This window comes from Scylla paramamosain, chromosome 17, assembly GCF_035594125.1.
Source record: "Scylla paramamosain isolate STU-SP2022 chromosome 17, ASM3559412v1, whole genome shotgun sequence".
NCBI classification, from domain to species: Eukaryota; Metazoa; Arthropoda; class Malacostraca; order Decapoda; family Portunidae; genus Scylla; species Scylla paramamosain.
The window spans coordinates 9,111,028-9,129,814 of record NC_087167.1 but is presented as its reverse complement, the minus strand read 5'-3'; the positions used below and the strand labels follow the sequence as shown (position 1 = coordinate 9,129,814).

Below are 18,787 nucleotides of genomic sequence, written 5' to 3'. Positions count from 1 at the left end.
TAAAACTTGCAAGCTTTTATTATAATTCGTCAATTAATTGATTGGTTACAATTAATGGTTTGGTTGAAGGGAAACCCACATGCAAAATTTCATATCGATGGTCCAGGGGTTCGGCCGCGAATCGTGAACGGACACAGCCACAGACAGACATACAGTAACTTTTACCTTTGTATACGAGTAGATAGATAACAAATAAATTATTTCCTACGGCATATAATTATATATTACTGAGCCTTTGGCAGCTATATGATATTTTAAACTATTTTTTAAACTTCAAGTCAACCAGAGGAGTGAAGCCTTCAAGGTTACTCAGAGCGCCATCAGCATCATCGTCTGATGATGATGATGATGATGAGCTTGACTTGCGGTGCTCCACATGGCCAGAGGAAATAACAGGGTCCTCGCCAATATCTGCAAGTGTCTGGGTGATATCTGCACCGTCATTTGGGGAAGGAGGGTCAGTCTTGTCTTCAGGAGTTACCTCACCAATATCTGCTTCGGGTATTTCTTCCTCGTTATCCTTCATTAGGGATTCATCTTGCAATGCTTCAATATTTTTTTCTGCGACCGGAGAGCTGTTGCTAGCCTTTGATGTCTCACTGTCAACTGTACCTTCTGTATGATGGACATCAGCATCACAACTCACGACATCTTTTGTATCTTTTTCTTCTTTTATTGATTCCAAGTTATTTTCAGATGGAACGCTCATTCTCTTTTCTTTATTGTTTTTCATTGAAGATGCCACGAGCTGTCCTGCGGCTTCCAAAATCTTTTCCCGCTCTTCCATGGCTTTCTCAGACGCCTGAAAGGTGAGGGAAATGCTTGGTTATATATATATATATATATATATATATATATATATATATATATATATATATATATATATATATATATATATATATATATATATATATACAAATGTAACACTTAACAGGTACAATAAACGATACACTCTTGTGTGATCTGAGGGCATCATGTTTACTTCTGTTACCTTCCATAAAGAGTGTTAACCACACACACACACACACACACACACACACACACACACACATTGACAGACGAATTTGGTTAGTCTTTTGTCGTTAAATTCAAAATACCTAACTATAAATCATATATTATAATTTTATTTTATTTTATTTTATTTGTCTGTTTATAGATTTTATTCCATTAAATTGTTTGTTCATTAAGTGTAAGAACTTTGATGCATTTCAACAAAAATCATATAAACAGTCTGCAAGAAGGTTTCTTGAATGATATTTATATATGAGATTGTTTAACGTTACCTTACGTTCCTCTGGAAGCATGTTCTGAAAGGCAGTGTACATTGGATTCTCGTGTTGCCCTTCTTCTTGTTCCTCTGGAATCTCCTGGGCTGACTCATTAATTACAGAGGACACGCCTGCACCTGCCAGGGACTGGTGTGATGGAGGAGAAAATATCTGAAATACCTTATACTTCATGGTCACCTATGTCTGTTCAGTAACTCCTGGAAGGCCTTTAACTGGATCCCCCTGTAGAGCTTCACATCACCTGGTGTATGCATACACACACACACACACACACACACACACACACACCGATAAATTGCATCTGAAAATTACACTGGAGACAGCTTACTGAAATCAAAGTATATTATTGTCATAGTTATCGTCACTAGCTACCTTTCCTCATACACTGCTTTGTCAAACATCAGTGAGGCCTGACCTACCCTTGGTGAACCCGTGCCCTTCCTCATGGAGAAGTTCATACTTTTCCAGACGTTTGCTTCTAAGACAAGTTTTGAATAAAAGAAAATTAATATACAGGCATTAGGAGCTCCTTAAAGCACTCGTCATACTAACAAGGGAATCAGTAATCATCCTAACGAAAACTGGGAAAATGCAATCTCAGTCATTTAATTAATTTGAGGCAAAATTCAAAAGGATGGGGATGGACGAAATTACAGAATGAAGAAGATATATAGATGTCAGCTAGACTTACCGCCATCGACTGATTAAAAATTGGATTGAGGAACCTCAGCCCACTTTCTCTGCTGTAGGCAAACACGCTGGATGCGTTAGATGGGCGGCGGCCACCGATCACGTCACTCACCACAGACACGCGGCGGCTGTTGTTCTCCAGGCGGCGGAACATGAAGGACAGCGATGACGATATTCTGCAATACGGCATTACACTGACTGTACTTTGCGTCGGTGGAGTATTTCTGATTTTATCTCTCAAATAAACAGTGAGCAGCAGCGTTTTTTTTCCAGCGTCACCTTCGTTTCCTGAAGTAATAAACTGCTGCTCCCACCACGAGACAAATGGTCAGAGTCACCAGCGTTACGGCTACGTGGTGAGGCGCGACCCTTCCCGACACGAGAGGCTTCATATCTCCCGCATAAGACACAAGTACCTCGTGGGAGTTGGCTGCATTTAGCACTGCAATCAAGAAGAAAACACGTCAGTAAGTGGTGTCGTGGCTTACCTTCTACCCTGCCATGTCTCCCTCCTCCCGCGGATCACCGTAATATCTGCTCTACCTGGTCAAATACATTACGCGTGCCACATACTGCAGGAAGATTATAACCAACTTTCTTTTGCATTTATTTATATGTCTGTAACTAGGACTCCATTCAGCTCGCAATCCACGCGGTTGACGGCATCGAGCTGCAGCAGTGCATGATTCATTTGTTTGCTTCTCGTTCGCCTTCAGTCTCATGCTGTACAACAGTCAACGGACTTTCGAAGGACGTAACATTTTCATCAGATGGTTTTTGTTGTTGTTGTTGGTGGTGGTGGTGGTATTGACCTTATTGTGGTCTGCTACACAATTCCTAATTTCACAGTGTCTCCCGCAAGATAAGGATTGTGAAAAGAGAAGATTTGTTTCTGAGAATCACATGATAATATATAACAGTTAAATATGAGTACCCGGTACATCTGGAGTACCTGGAGTGAAGGACGGGAGAGAATATTGGGTGAATGTATTGAGAAGAAGGTGGTTCAGAAGAATTATTAGCTAATAGAAGCTGCGCGATGAAAGTTGGAGGTGATAAAGTTGGAACCAGGTGCTGAGACAAGAAGTAAGCAGGGTGATAAAGAAACTGACCAAAAGGGTGCTAAAGTGCTGAAGAGTTTTGGGAAAGCGGAAAATAAGTGAAAAAGAAATGGACACAAGAGTTTATGGTATCAAACAGAGTGAAAGAATTAGTTGACGATGAAGAAAAGGGAGGGTTATATTGAAAAGGCTGTACACTTTGAAGGGAATGCAAAACTGTCAAAGTGAATTACCTTTTTGTGGCTGGGACATTACTGTAGAGAGTCTTGAAAATGGAAATGTTAAGGGAAACAGTAATGTACTCGTATTTTGCTATTAATTATGTTTGCTTCTTGTATCATTATGTGTTTCCTTCTTGTATACGCCATGTAAAAGAAAAGATGAAAATGTGTGTGTGTGTGTGTGTGTGTGTGTGTGTGTGTGTGTGTGTGTGTATGTGTGTGTGTTCATCCCTAGTCTCCACTTTTCATGCACGTGTTTTACTCCTCTGTCCAGTCCCGCCCCTCCTCTGCTGGGTGGTGTGAACTTACCTTCATTAAATCTGGTTTTGAATGACTCCGACGCCTCCTTGTAGTCTCCATCGGGATTGGCTGCGGTGAAGTACACGTGATATAACTGGTCACTCATCTTAGCGACGTGTCCTCGTATATCTTTCATGTCACTGCCCTGGAGGTGACTTTGTAGTAAGGTCTTGACTCTCGCCAGAGACAGAGAGCCCCCATGGTTAATGGTTAGTTCAGCTCCTGCAATGTAGCAAGAGGTGTGCGTGTGTGCATTATAATCTTTTAAAGGAATCATGTGTAATATTCTTAAAATTCAGTATTACCGCAAGGAGAGACATGTTTATGGAATTTCTGGAATATTATATATATACTCGTACATACGCTACATGCATGCGTGTCTGTGTCGTGACTCAGCAGCAGCCGAAGACTCACCACACACGGGGCAACAGAAGCCCGTCATGTCTATCGGGTCGTCGCATCGAGGAGTCCCACATTTCCTGGACATAATCCTGCAGATGACGGAAGCTGCTGGCTCAGATCCACACATGCAGCCCGTCACGTCTGTACACTCCCCAGGACTCTCCACATACAAGGGAGCGCCATCCCTGCTCGAGGAAATCCCACGAAACCTCATTGCCCCTTCTGGAGTCCTGACATAGGCGGCCAACTCCGAGGTGGTAAAGTTCTGTTGAAAAGTCACATGCGAGGATCTTTCGTCAGTACGAAGCCTTCGTCTTCTCCAGCTAAACGTTGCGATAGAAGTGATAACAAATGAGAAATGTGCCACAAGTTTTTACATCATAGGAAAGCAATGCTCATGATCTCGAACGACACGTGGCTTTTTAAAAAGTGCTGTTAATATTATAAATACAGGTTATAAAGCTTCCTCCTTGTGAAAAGGAAAAAGAAAAACAAAACAAAACACATACTCTGTTGCCGACGGAAAGCGTAGTGACAGAGATGACGGGAGGCGCGAGTTGAACAGTGAAGAGGGAGTCACTGAGAGCTGGGAAGATGGCTGCGTCTCGTGTGCAGGGAACGCGATGCAAGTGAGGCACGGGGGATGAAGCTGAATCCTCGAAACCCGGGTAGGCCCAGGCTTCAGGGTCCCACCACTGGTCACGGCCGCGGTGAGTCCATTCTGCGTCTAAGACAACAACAGATCGGTGAAAATGTAGCAGTTTAATTCTCACGACCAAGATATAAAGCGTTTCACTAATGTGTAAAACCGTAATTACTTTACCTGTACGGTAGAAGTAAATACCTGCACAGTCACCGCTGGAGGTGTGGTCAAACAGAAAGCGAGCCTTCTCCCCCAGGATGATCTCGCCGTCGATGGGAAGGTCCAGGGAGCCCAGCGTGAGATCGGCACCGAGGAACAACTGAAACGATAGGGAGTGCCAGTGTGCCAGCGTGCCACAACTCCAGAATGACGGACAGGGATGCCAAGCCACGCTTTTTCACATTGATATTAGTATAAATATAGTACTATTCTGTGACGGTCTTGTACTGTGCATTATGCCGTAAGCTCCTCCAAGTAAATTTTCCCCAAGAACATTTCACCCACAGGATATGTAGTATTAGCATATGCTTCTTGAGTGTATTTAAGGTGTGGCTGTCTGTTAGTCTTCACATACATAGTCGCTTTCCTGCTAATATGAAATAGTTACCGAGTTCTCAGGATAGCGAGGGAGGGAGGCGATCCCACCACCGCAGGGCAGCTTCTCCTCCTTCCAGTTGTTCTTCCCGGTCAAGTCCCAGCTCGGCGTCCATCGCTTCCGCACACCTGCCTCGGAGTCTGGAACGAGACACCCTCAGCTCTACTAGTCAGATCTGCGAACGCCTAACACTCACAATGTCATGCTGCCATTGTGGTGGTCGTCATGGCTGCGGTGGGGATTGTGTGACAGTATTAGTGTGGCGATACTGTGTGTGGATGGTCGTTGTTGTTGTTGTTGTTGGTTTAGTCGTTACTGGAAGGTCAAATGAAAGCAATTTTACAGTGGACATGCTAGTTCTTTCACTGTCACTTAACCACAACCTTTCAGAAAGCTGTAACCTCTTCCTTGACATCATCCATGCAACTAACGCCTCGTATGCGGTGATAATGTTTAAGCTTGCCCGTATTAAGGCGTGTATTGTGAAACACTTTACTCCCACCACCACTGTTTACTAAGGCCACAGAGATGATTAGCCGGATTTTCAAGAGTGTTTTTTCTGCTAGTAATATAGAAAACTTGCCAAGCTGTCATTCAAATCGTAAAAACACCCTTGAAAAAACTAAAGCCTTTTGAATGTAGTGGAAATGCGGCGCAGAATTGTTTCAAAATGTGGACCTAAGACTTCGGAGCAGAAATGTCATTCACTAAACTCCTTCATCCTTCATCCATATCGTTTTATTATTATTATTATTATTATTATTATTATTATTATTATTATTATTATCATTATTATTATTATTATTATTATTATTATTATTATTATTATTTATTTATTTATTTATTTATTTATTCATTTATTTATTTATTTATTTTTATTTATTTATATATTTTTTTATTGCTGGGGGGTTTGTCCTCCTGCTGCCTCAAACAAAAATCTCATACTTTAACTTTTCTCAAATGATTATCCACGGATTTAGTTACCCTTACCGCATTGTCTTCGTTAATGGGTTTACCTCTTTCCCAAACTTTGGTTATATTAAGAACTTTGTTTTTCCATGTTGTAGATATGCTTCTCAAGTGTCGTGATTTGGGCGTTCATACCCACACACTAGTTTTAAACAAAGGTATCTGTTACATGAATTCGCTTCTCTTAACTGACGTTTATGATTTCACATTCCTTTGCTGTGGTGTTTCTCCCGCTGTCTGCCACAGTTGTATCACTTGTTATTCATTAACCATGTGCTTTTCTTTTCTTTTTCTTTTTTTTCTCTCTCTCTTTCTCTCTCTCTTTTTTTTTTTTTTTACCTGAAACTTCGTCTCACTCAAGTTCATATAATCACTTACCTCCCTATCCTGTCTACTCTGCTCAGTATATAACACATATCCCTTGTCTTCTGTCCTTCACTCTCTCCATTACTAAGCTCCAGAATGGCCAGCATCAGTTTATTCTCCACCGTCTATGGCCTGAACTTTTTTCAAGGAAGGAATATCAAGAAATTGTTTTTTTCGGCTCATTTTTAACTCGGTAGTATTTTCCCTCACCGGACAACAACATTCAATACCTCCCTCTTCCTCTCCATTGTGCTGTGTCCAGTGTTATAAACAGACAACTGAAGAACCTCACACCGGAAGCACAATACCTGCAAGGAGCAGCAGGAGGAGTGCCGCGCTGCCCCACATGCTGGCACGTCCCGGTACTGACTGACCCGACACGGTGCCTCCACCTTTGCCCCTCCCCCTGCATCTCACTACACACTGTACCACCGCACTCACTGTCACTGTAAGCATCATCATCACCACCATCGCCACCAGCACCACCACCACGCTACAGTAGTATTCATATGCCAAATGCACTTTCTCCATAGAAATAATCTTCACGAAGCTCTTTGAAAACGGCAGGTGTTCTGTCACCCTGTGCGCTGCTAATTCAGTAAGCAAGTTTCGAGTTGGAACCTTTTACATGGATTAATTTACAAGAAATAAAAAAAGTCGCTATCATGTGCATTTTGACAAACATCTGGGATCTTGAACAGCAGTCAAACACTTGCGCCACGTAACCCAGCTCCCCGCGACACTCGATGCTTATCCGCCCCCATGTGGCTCTCGGGTCTCGCGGCTTGACGTTGTGCTGGGGGAGTGTGGTGCCCGCGGCGACCACCTCCAGCAGTGAGAGTGAAGCTTGCCCCTTATTACGAGCGAAGCGAAGTTTACTATGGAGGTTGTTGTTTCATTTTGAGCAGCCCGGCCCAGAACTACGGGGCTGATCGTAATGAAATCAGCACATTATGATAGCACAACTCTATCAATTTTACATGATAGAGCTTTCATCTCTTCTATTGGGTGAAGTCAATGGGTAACTTGCAAAAAAGTAGATAGGTGTCGAAAATGGGATTCCGTCAGTTTCCTGTAATTTCCACCTCTTTTTTTTTGTTTCAACAAGAGCGGACACACACAACTGAAAGCAGAATGAAATTTCCTATCCAACAGTACACAACACAACCATTGGGCCCTCGCAAAGTTTTAAGCTAGAGTGATTTGAATATTAGGCAAATGTGCGATGTGCGGGGTGCTTGAAATTGCCTCTCTCTCTCTCTCTCTCTCTCTCTCTCTCTCTCTCTCTCTCTCTCTCTCTCTCTCTCTCTCTCTCTCTCTCTCTCTTATTGAAATACCCCTTCCACTGATGCATTGGTGACAGCTTTCCTCGTCAGTCGGCTTCCGTTTTACTAGTATATATATATATATATATATATATATATATATATATATATATATATATATATATATATATATATATATATATATATATATATATATATATATATATATATATATATATATATATATATATATATATATATATATATATATATATATATATATATATATATATATTTCCTTCTCTTTTTCTTCTTCTTCTTTATTATTATTATTATTATTATTATTATTATTATTATTATTATTATTATTATTATTATTATTATTATTATTATTATTGTTATTATTATTATTACTAATCATAATTACGAGCCTCTCAGATCTCAGGAGGACAAAGGCCTCCCAGCCCCCTCCAGCCACGTCCGTCATTGCTGTTAGTATCATTACACAGCACTAACACAGAGTGATAACAGTACACCTTCCGTTATCCTCATTCATCTTAACTCTCTTCCTCCAGTCCTCCTCCTACTCTTCCTCCTCCTCCTCCTCCTCCTCCTCCTCCTCCTCCTCCTCCTCCTCCTCCTCCTCTTCCTCCTCTTCCTCCTCCTCCTCCTTTTCTTTCTCCCGTCCTTCTCCTTTCATTTTCACCTTTCGGTCTGGTTCTGGTCTCCCCCCTCACTCCTCCCTGTTGCTGTCTTGATTCTCTGCACCCTGCCTCCACTTCACCACCACCACTGCTGCCGCCACCACCCGCTTGCCATCCCACAAGGTGTTGAGGTCCCCGCCTAGTCGGTCGTCATCCCCACAGTTCCCTGCTCCGTGCGTCGACCTCACTGAATTGCTGTTCCCTTCCTGCCTGTTTACTGAAGGAACGCCTCTCGCTGCTGCATTCTCCAGAAGATTGTGTGAAACTGTGAGGCTGAGGGAGAGCTTCGTGCCATGTTGTCCGTGCTGCCTTAATGTAGTGGGGTAGTGGCCTAGCAAAGTATTGTATGCGGGTGACTTGACGTGACTGTGGAGTGAAAGTATTCAGGATGGGCTGATGCTGGTTTTTTATAGGAATGTGAATCAAGTAGTCAGGTCACTGTGGTGCTTGCTAGAGGGGTGTGAGGGCGGCGGGGCACAGGCTCCGCGTGGTGGTGGTGGCGGTGTGCGGGATGAGGCAATCACCGGTCGTGCGAGTGTCTTGCAGACTGGATGGTAAGGGGCATGTTTTCCAGTGGAAAACCACCATTTTCAGTATACTTTATGGATAGAAGAGAACTAGACTTTTTATGGGCACAGTGCTTGTGTTTGGCGTGAATGCGTCCATTGTGAAGCCTCATTGTTCTTCCAGAGGCAAACGTGAAATGTCACACTCGTACTGAGACACAAGTTGTTAAAAAAAATTATAAAGGTGATTTTCTTTGAGAGCTGAAGATCAGCGATGGCTGTGCTGTGTTCAGTGCGTGCATTGTTCTCTACTCAAGGAAATAATGAGCTTGCTGTTCGTGACGACGGTGACGCAGGGAAGGATGCCGCCCGGACGAACACTCACTGATGGACAAAATAGATCTGGATGATTTCGGATTCCAAGAAGTGACTTGTTTGTTGGTTATTATCAATTAAAAGATAAGATTTCCATGTTATTGCATGTTCACTTTCTTTCTTTTTATGGAAGACCAAGTCTGTTGTCATGTTCAGCACGTCGCTCACGCGTCAGAAGGTTAAGTGTTGCCTTCTTTAAGCTACAGACGTGCATGACCTCCCCCGAAATGGCATTTTTTCCCCATTTATAATGATCCAATTTATGTCTGCAGTGACTATGCGTTTAAAGTCTGGCTCATTATGGGAGATATGAAAAATAACCTACGCAAGTGGTATATTAACAAGGAAACATTGTGAGTCGAAATTATGATGAAAAATAAGTCACTGTTCTCTTGTAAAGAAAAAAAAGAAAAAAATAATGAATATATATATATATATATATATATATATATATATATATATATATATATATATATATATATATATATATATATATATATATATATATATATATATATATATATATAAATGAGAGAGAGAGAGAGAGAGAGAGAGAGAGAGAGAGAGAGAGAGAGAGAGAGAGAGAGAGAGAGAGAGAGAGAGAGAGAGAGAGAGAGAGAGAGATTCTCATCAGTATTAGACAATAATACATCAAATAGGAAATATCAATCTTCATAAAAGCTAATAATGACAGCGACCTTAACTGATGTGCACTATTAAAAAAAAAAAAAAAGAAATGCAAATTGTCGTACGTAGTGAGTCATCCATCGCTACACCATTAATAGTTCACAACGTGGCCTTCCCACTTACTGCACCAGTCAAAAATAACGGGACTATGAAGGTGACCAGATTCTCCACACCCCGCCCTTCCCCACGCCAGCTGGAGCCGCCACCACCACCAACCATGACACACAAGGAAACCACCGTGCTCTGTACTTCCAGCTTTCCGTGATATATACGGTGGCACCATATGGAAGGTCTTATTACAAGGCGGCCTCTCGCTGCTCGTGAAAATGACGCCTCGGTTCAAACAAAAGAGTAACGCTGCACTTTCTTCAGGCCAGGTGGGACAAAAGGACAGGAGGACAGGAGGACACACCGAGGCTAACATGTGCTTGGCTGCCGCAGCTCTCACTGCCCTCCTTATTGTTACCGGTGAGTCAGTGACACACACGCACTCTCTCTCTCTCTCTCTCTCTCTCTCTCTCTCTCTCTCTCTCTCTCTCTCTCTCTCTCTCTCTGTGTGTGTGTGTGTGTGTGTGTGTGTGTGTGTGTGTGTGTGTGTGTGTTGTGTGCTCTAATTGTCAAACGTGTCTTACATTTAATCGGTATTTTTATAACTGTTTCCAAACACTGGTGTCATGAACTGTTCGTAATGTTAACATGTTTGCTTTACTTACTTTTAAATGCATTTCTACTTTTTTTTTCTTTCCTTCTGTTAAATTGCTCATTCCTTTATTCGGTCAGTCATTCATTCAGTCAATTATTCATTCAATCAGTCAATCATGAGTTAAGGAAACACTGGGTTACAGCTTTTTTTTTCTATAATTTATCACAAGTTAAGAACTATTTATCACGTGCAAACAGAGGCTGGCCAAGGGCTACAGAAATCAGAAGAAAAATAATTGTCTTTCCCACAAAGTCCATTAAAATTTAATTCTTAAGGTATTGGTCAATTTAGTTCCGATTTCTTGAAGCTAGCCAGAGATAACATGACGTAGAACCTGTCTGGTGTCCACTCCAGGCAGTATTGAAAGGCAGTGCCCGCTGTTGCTGCAGGCTACCTGGTGGCGTTTTATGTTTTGATCATTTAGTCCTTTTTCTGGAGATCAGAATTTCACTGCTCACTTCACAGCGTCACATCTGAATGTATAAACGTTGTACATGAATATTATAACAGAAGATATGATGCTTATATTATCATATGGTTAAATACAACGTACCAAGTACCAGGTACCAGTCAATCAGTTAATCCAATCATCTGTTTGTGTCTCTTTCCTTATGCCTATATTTCTTAGTTTGTCTGTTTGCGTATATATCTGTCTGTTTGTGTGTCATCCCCTGTGTGCTTCTCACCTTGCTGAGGTGCACGCTCATCACTGGTGGCACGGCTGTCCTGAGTCACACCAGGTGAATCAGAATGTCATTACCTGATTTGGAACTATTCAATCACATTCTTCTTGACCAAGGCATCTTCAAGTGCTACAATAACCAAAAAAAAAAAAAAAATGAATAAATAAAAAAATAAATAAATAAATAATAATAATAAAAAAATAAAATAAAAAGCTTTCCACATCGCAGACAATTTCAAGACCAAAAGGAGAATGCAGCCACCAAACCCAGCATGGGTTGTTACCAAGGACATGTGCACAAGCGTGTTTTTACTAACTAAACAAGCTTTGATACATGACTAGCAGGTGCTTTGTCCTTGCTTGATGTGATTGATATACATACTTGTGTCTGTTGCGAAAAGGTTAAGATTATGTACATTCGCCAAGAACATTCAAGGACCAAAAGAAAACGCAATGCTGGAAGAGAATAAGACCTTGGCAATGAGGTACTAAGTAATAAGTATCAAATATAATAAATTATAAGAGAGAGAAGCGACACTGGTCAGGTACTGCCGAGCTACCAATGCTGCTTGTCGTTCCTGTGACCACAAAACTGACTACACGCTCAACTGACGGAGTTCACGGAGTGGGATGAGCGTGTCCCCTGCGTGCTTCGGTGTTTGTCCCGGGGATGTTGATTACTGTGCGATGCTGAGTCAGGGAGCGATGGCAACACGCGTACTGTTTCACTGTTGCAATCTCTGCGTCTTGTGCAGGTGTGCGGGGTGCTGCGAAGTGTTGCAGATGTGTACTCGCTATTTCACCAGTTTAATCATATAAACCCTACTTGTCTCAGATATATATTTCAATAGCTGTCACCCCTATCGTGGGCATTACTCCTCCATTGTAGTTTCATCTCTGTATTTGTTCTGTTTATTTATTTTCTATTTTCCTTCCTTTACTCAGCTTTTTCTGAAATATTCACTCACTGGCATGGTCATTCCTTCTTGCAAAAAGAGTTGTTAGTGAGAGAATCTACAACAAATCAACGTTAGCTTGGGATGAGGGACAGAGACTAGGGAACTTTCACAGAAATTATCATATACTCATACATATAATCGAAACGGTAAAGTAATCACCCACTACCACGTGAAAGAAAGATTCACTCTGCCAGTTCCAACGTGGACTATGCGTCAGAAACTTTTGTTCTTGCGAAACTATTGCAACCAAAACTTCAGAGTGGCCGAAAAAAAGATGTTTGGCGTAATATGGAGAGATAAGTAGAGGACATGAGGGATCGGGAAGCTACAGTAATGATAATAATGATAATAATAACATTAACAATAATAATAATAATAATAATAATAATAATAATAATAATAATAATAATAATAATAATAATAATAACAATAAAAAAAGGACGTAGGCAGGAAACGTCATGCGCTAAACAGGTAATGAATGAATAACTGGAACAACAAATTAACAATCTAGGAATGGTGACACAAGGCAGGACAGAAAGAGAATTAGACGGAAAGATGAGAGTTATCTTGCTGGGGTGACCTGGAACAGAGGGGCAGCCGATGGAGATGAGTTGAGGATGTTGGGGAGGCCTTTGTCCTGCAGCAGTGGTGGTGGTGGTGGTGGTAGTGGTAGTGGTGGTGGTGGTGATGATGATGATGACGATAAAAGGGAGGAGGAGGAGGAGGAGAAGAATACGAGTATATATATGCATGCATGTATGTATGTATGTATGTATGTATGTATGTATGTATGTATGTATGTATGTATGTATGTATGTATGTATGTATGTATATATAGATGTACTCTTACCGTTGTAGGTAGCTAAGGTAGATAGGTATGCTTGTATGTATATATGTACGTATATGTATATATGTTAATACAGCCATATACTTACAGATTTCGCAAGAGCGGGGGCAGGATTACAGCTGTACGATGGGGACGGGTGTCTGAACCGCTGCATCGTCACCTCCCACTACAGTCCAGTCTGCGGCACGGACTACATCACCTACATCAACCCTTCTTCGCTGCGCTGCTGGAAGAAATGTCACTACCCGGGTGAGCTTCAGGCCTGTACATTCACCGCTTCTCTAGTTCATTTACACACACACACACACACACACACACACACACACACACACACACACACACACACACACACACACACACACACACACACACACACACACACACACAATAAATTAATAAATAAATAAGCTAAAAAAACAGAAAGGTGCCTCTTGAGTTCTCGCCTGGTTGCAATAGTACAGTCTACATTACTCATTATCTCTTGTCCACTTAGAAAGACTTGTCACAATGTCTTAGTAACTCCTAAACAGCCTGTCCATGATACACATTAGCACCAGCTGTACTTGATATCATTATTCTCTTTACCTTTGTTCAGAGAGATACTCCCAGATTCCATAACAAGTTTTCTTATATTCAGCTGGGATATCATAACTACTGTTCCCAATTGAGTTCAAGGTTCCTGCCGCCTTATGAATGTCACTGTTGGAGAATATGAAAACTATCGCATGTAAACCCTGAACAAATGTTTGCTTAAACACGACACAAACAACTTATTTGCACCGTAAGTGGAAAGCATTGTCTCTCTTACTATGGCTTGAAATTGCGATGATATATAACTGTTGTGGTGCATATGATACGTAATAGTTGTGGTGAATACGCGCGAGGAGTAGGTACCACTGTAAGACCAGCAAATCACCCACGTGGTATAAGGCGTGACAGTGAGTTCCATACAGTGAATAATCCTGAAACTCCTGATGAAGATGCAAGATGAAGATGTAGCTCTATCATTAGGGCCATGCGAGTACATACGGGGAGTCAATGAAGGGTCACATGTCATCTACGCTCTCTTCATTCTTGGCGGTGCAAGAAGAATCTCAATTACTTCCACTCATCGTCTCACTCCTCAGTAAATTGTGAGAACCACTTACATCGTGTTCTTGTGTTACATTACTGGTCTGTGCGGACAGTTGCGGTTTTTATTATCATCATTATTTTTTTTTATATTCTTACCAAGATAATTCTACACTCCGAATTGTGCAAATCATTATCATAATTACAATTTGATGGCTATGCAATGCTATTTAAAAATCTCGAGGAAGCTCAGCATCTGTCAGTATTGAAATTATAAAACACCTGATGACTTTTTCATAATTTTCTTTTTTTTTTTCTTTTACATTAATCAATCTCTTCGTTCCTTGGGTGATATTCCAGTATTTTACTATTCACTTACGTCCGAAGAGTATACATATGTGTGTGTGTGTGTGTGTGTAAGGATCGCATTGTGCACCAGGGCTGGGATAGATTTACCCCCGATCTCTTGAGTAATCTGTCCCTGAGCAAGGGTTTACCGCGTCCCTGGGCAGCGGAGTGTAGGGAGGCTAGCGTAAGGCTCTATGGATGGACAGCCCACAAGACTGAGCTTCAGCTGCTCTGACTCTGGTTCCTGCGTCGAAAAAGATGGGCGGCAGACACCCAATCTCAATAGCTACTTTGGTGCGGGTGATGGAAAGAAAAGGAGTGTAGGCCTCACTAAATGACAACCGTGAGTGACTGTATGGTGTCAACGACCTGGCCGCCCCTTCCCCGCCTCTGCCTCACCTCTAACTCGGCCATCGATCGTTTGTGTTATGTGGGATTTCAGAGATCACACACACACACACACACACACACACACACACACACACAACGGAAGTTCTCAAAGATTCTCTCTTTCAAATACTTTTAAAGAGTTAGGAGTTTTTGGTTACTTGTTAGTGGTAAAGGAACTCCGACAACAGATAAAAATCCTTGTTCTCCCCGCCTCTAACCCCCTCCTCTCTCTCTCTCTCTCTCTCTCTCTCTCTCTCTCTCTCTCTCTCTCTCTCTCTCTCTCTCTCTCTCTCTCTCTCTCTCTCTCTCTGCTATGTACCAATCTCTTCAAGGTTTGCCACTCGTCAGCAACTCACACATTGGTATCAAACACTAAGATAGTGCCAGCTGCATCTCTTTTCGGGTCCCTCCAGCTCACGTGCGCCTTCTTGATCTTGGTGCCTGCTGGTGTTCACGACTGATGGCTGGCATGATTACTGATGTCAGATTCCTTAAAGATCACTGCGTTTTCTAGTCGAACTGTTGTTGTTGTTGTTGTTGGTGTTGGTGGTGGTGGTGGTGGTGGTGTTGTTGTTGTTGATGTCGATGTTGTTGTTGTTGTTGTTGTTGTTGTAATTTTGTGTGACTTTTCTTCCATTTTTTTTTATACATTTTGTAGAAGTCACCATTATTGATGAATTTTGTTTATCTATTTCATATTCTCTATCAGTCTAGAAGATAAAAAAAAGTATAGAATAACTATGTCCTTTTTAATTTTTACATTCATATTCCCTCGAGTCACCTTTGTTTTTCTGCTTTACATTTATTTATTGTTTTCAGGGTAGTTGTTGACGTATAACAGTTCGTTAATGAATGCTTCTTTCCTAATTATGTGTGTTGATGGACTGGCGATTTATGTTTTAGAGTTGCAATGTCTTTCTTCGAGTCACCATTAATAATCCTTTTTGTTTATGTACTTGTAATTTCAATAATGTTTAGGGTAGTTATTCATGGCAGTTCGCTAATACAATATATATACTGAGGTTGGAGAGGCCTTGAGCTTACATTCGCTAGTGATTTACTCATTAAAACAGAACAGTGACAGGAAGGTAGTGAAGACGCCTGTTTCCGCCTCTCAGAAAAATCAGTAGAAATGTTTGTTTATTTTTCAGCGCATTAAACGATACAAGTGATGATGATGATGTTACAGAAGTAAGAGGCTGAAACATGATAGAAAAAAAAATAAGATACTGATTCTCAAATAGAGTGGTAGATGACTGGAATAAACTTAGTAGTCAGACTATTAATGTAGAGTTAATGGGGAGCTTCTTAAGAATATTAGATGAATTTATGGATAGAGTGGACATAGATAAGTATGTTGTATACATGGGGTGCCGCGTGTAGGCTTACTGGCTTCTTACAACTTATGTTCTTATAGTAGAAAATATATAAGAAAGTAAGGGAAGCTGCAAGAAGCCATCAGGCCTTCACGTGGCAGTCCCTGTAAGAAACACATAGGTACCTGCCTTGTCTTTAACTTTTATCCTCATTGTCTAATCTTCTTTTAAAACTTCCTAATGACTCGGCACTAATAATCTGATTACCGAGGTTATTCAATTCATCTATGATTCATTACATTTCAGAACCAGTATCTTCATATCTTTTTTTTTTTTTTCAAATCTAACTTTATCAAGCTTGTTATTTCTTGTCCTTTTCTGATCCCTGATCGTGATGATTTTGCTATATTTTGCAATATTTTGTTATATTCCTTATACCATTCAAAGACCTCTGCCAAATCCTCTCTTAACCTACGCCTTTCTAAAGTATGTTAAATTTAAAAGCTTCAGTCTCTTTTCGTAAGGAATTCCTTTCATCTCTTTGATCTTTTTAGTCATTCTGCTCTGTACTGATTCTGTCAGACGTGTATCCTTCCTGTACGAGTAATGTAGGGATCAGAACTGCACAACATGATCTAGATGAAGTCTGACCAGTGCCAAATATAACTTTAATATTACCTCGGGACTTCTGTTTTTAACGCTCCTGAAGGTGAATCCTAAAATCCGATATACTTTACTTCTGGCTTCTATAGACTGTTGTCCTGACGAAGATCTGAGTTGTAACTTCTGAGTATTTTTCGTCCACAGATCTTATAGCATTTCTAACTTTACCATTACCACCAGCACGATTCTACGGGAGGTGGACTGCATACTTGACACATCCCACCTGGCATTTTGCAGGGGAGACTCTACTAGACTAGTACAAGGCGTCAGTCGGTGCAGTCTTGGCCTTTCTTGATACATACAAAGACACCTTCTCACTGCTATCATGTCAACAGTAACATAGCTATGATTATTTCTTCCTTCATCTGGACCTCTTTTTGTGTTATCTTTTGTTCTAATTACTTCAGTGTGGGGCGTAATATTTTTCCTGTTCTTGCTAAACGTGGATCACATGTTTTGTGCAGACCATCTTATCTGGTTTGTCAAGGTAGTAGACGCACAATTTCCACCCTGAATGAAGCTTTCTTGGTCACACACAGAGCTGGCCGTGGCTCACTTCTCCACCTGCATTGATTGGATAACTGGGCAGGACCAGACGTAGAATGCCGCGGCTCCTGCCAATCTTCCCTCGAGTCACCCTGGAGCAACGCTGCTTTAGGAAGGCAGCTCGGCTCATCACCATGACTTGAACGGCGTGTTCTGTGTTTGCTTAGGTCAACTTTAGTTACTTGATGGCAGCTTGCATCAGAATATTTTTTTGCATAACTTCTTTGTTTCCATCTAGTCTCTGAAGGTCCATACTTTGCCTCCTTGGCGGTAATCCCACGTGGGGCAAGTTGTTCTGCTCACCATCATCTGGTGTGTGGTGACGACCGCTGCGTGCCATCGCCAACATGTGGATATGATATTAAACATTTGCTACAGGGAAAAATATAGGCAGATCTATAATAGATGGTATGATAACAGAGGTATGAGGACAGTTTAAGGTGAAGGAAATGAAATCTCGTCGAAATAATTTTTTTTTTTACATATAGTGTATTTTTCATAGCTTTGCCTGCTCAGAGTGTACATATCTGGCAGTGTAATCGCTCAACCATTCCTCATGTTTAGATACAATCAGTGTTCCACCTGTGCAAAGATGTTAAAAAATGGGGCTTTTTAATGATTTATGTACTTACTATTTCTTAAGGAAGTCACTTGTCATGCATCAGCAGCAGGTTGTCTGACTGATTATAAGGTGCGTGGGCATATGGCTTTCCTTCAGTGAGGGACTAGCTGATGGCTCACATGTAATACATCAGCTAGGTCTCATGGGGAAGAGAGAGAGATTTTAAATGCTTTGCAGCGTTAATAATTATTCGAAATTCGAAATCTTTGTAAGTTTGGATATATAAATACAGAAAATTTGTTTGCAGCATCTCCTTGATATATATATATATATATATATATATATATATATATATATATATATATATATATATATATATATATATATATATATATATATATATATATATATATATATATATATATATATATATATATATATATATAATGAAACCAAGCCGCAAGTTTGTTCACACTGCATGGGAGGATAACCTTTATCAAGAATGTAAAAATGTTATGTATATTGAGGATCAGCAGTAATTACCACCTGGAGATGGTAATGCATGACGGCAAGCATTACTAAGCATTGCAGTGTGTGGACTGGTTATGCAAGGGTGATTGACCAATA

The 18,787-nt window shown here is 40.9% G+C and overlaps 2 protein-coding genes across 5 annotated transcripts; one reads left to right on the top strand and one right to left on the bottom strand.

The window, feature by feature from the left end:
• LOC135108439 (protein amnionless-like) lies at positions 1-7,055 on the bottom strand. The gene is made up of 10 exons (XM_064019461.1): positions 6,845-7,055; positions 5,214-5,341; positions 4,808-4,925; positions 4,473-4,690; positions 3,976-4,228; positions 3,571-3,783; positions 2,259-2,421; positions 1,981-2,155; positions 1,284-1,415; positions 1-802 (listed from the first exon to the last, which is right to left on the bottom strand). The coding sequence occupies exons 1-10, from the start codon at positions 7,005-7,007 to the stop codon at positions 260-262; spliced, it is 2,106 nt and encodes a 701-aa protein (XP_063875531.1). The 5' UTR covers positions 7,008-7,055; the 3' UTR covers positions 1-259.
• Positions 7,056-8,464: 1,409 nt separating this feature from the next.
• LOC135108436 (protease inhibitor 2-like) lies at positions 8,465-18,471 on the top strand. Of its 4 annotated transcripts, none has more exons than XM_064019458.1 (4): positions 8,465-8,772; positions 10,451-10,541; positions 13,355-13,513; positions 17,592-18,471. In XM_064019458.1, exons 2-4 carry the CDS (start codon positions 10,496-10,498, stop codon positions 17,651-17,653), a joined length of 267 nt encoding a protein of 88 aa, XP_063875528.1. In that variant the 5' UTR covers positions 8,465-8,772; positions 10,451-10,495; the 3' UTR covers positions 17,654-18,471. The 4 variants fall into 4 exon arrangements, with proteins under 4 accessions (XP_063875528.1, XP_063875527.1, XP_063875526.1 ...); XM_064019457.1 differs by having other exon boundaries at positions 8,466-8,772; positions 10,446-10,541; XM_064019456.1 differs by lacking the exon at positions 8,465-8,772 and adding an exon at positions 8,783-9,059 and having other exon boundaries at positions 10,446-10,541.
• Positions 18,472-18,787: the final 316 nt, after the last annotated feature.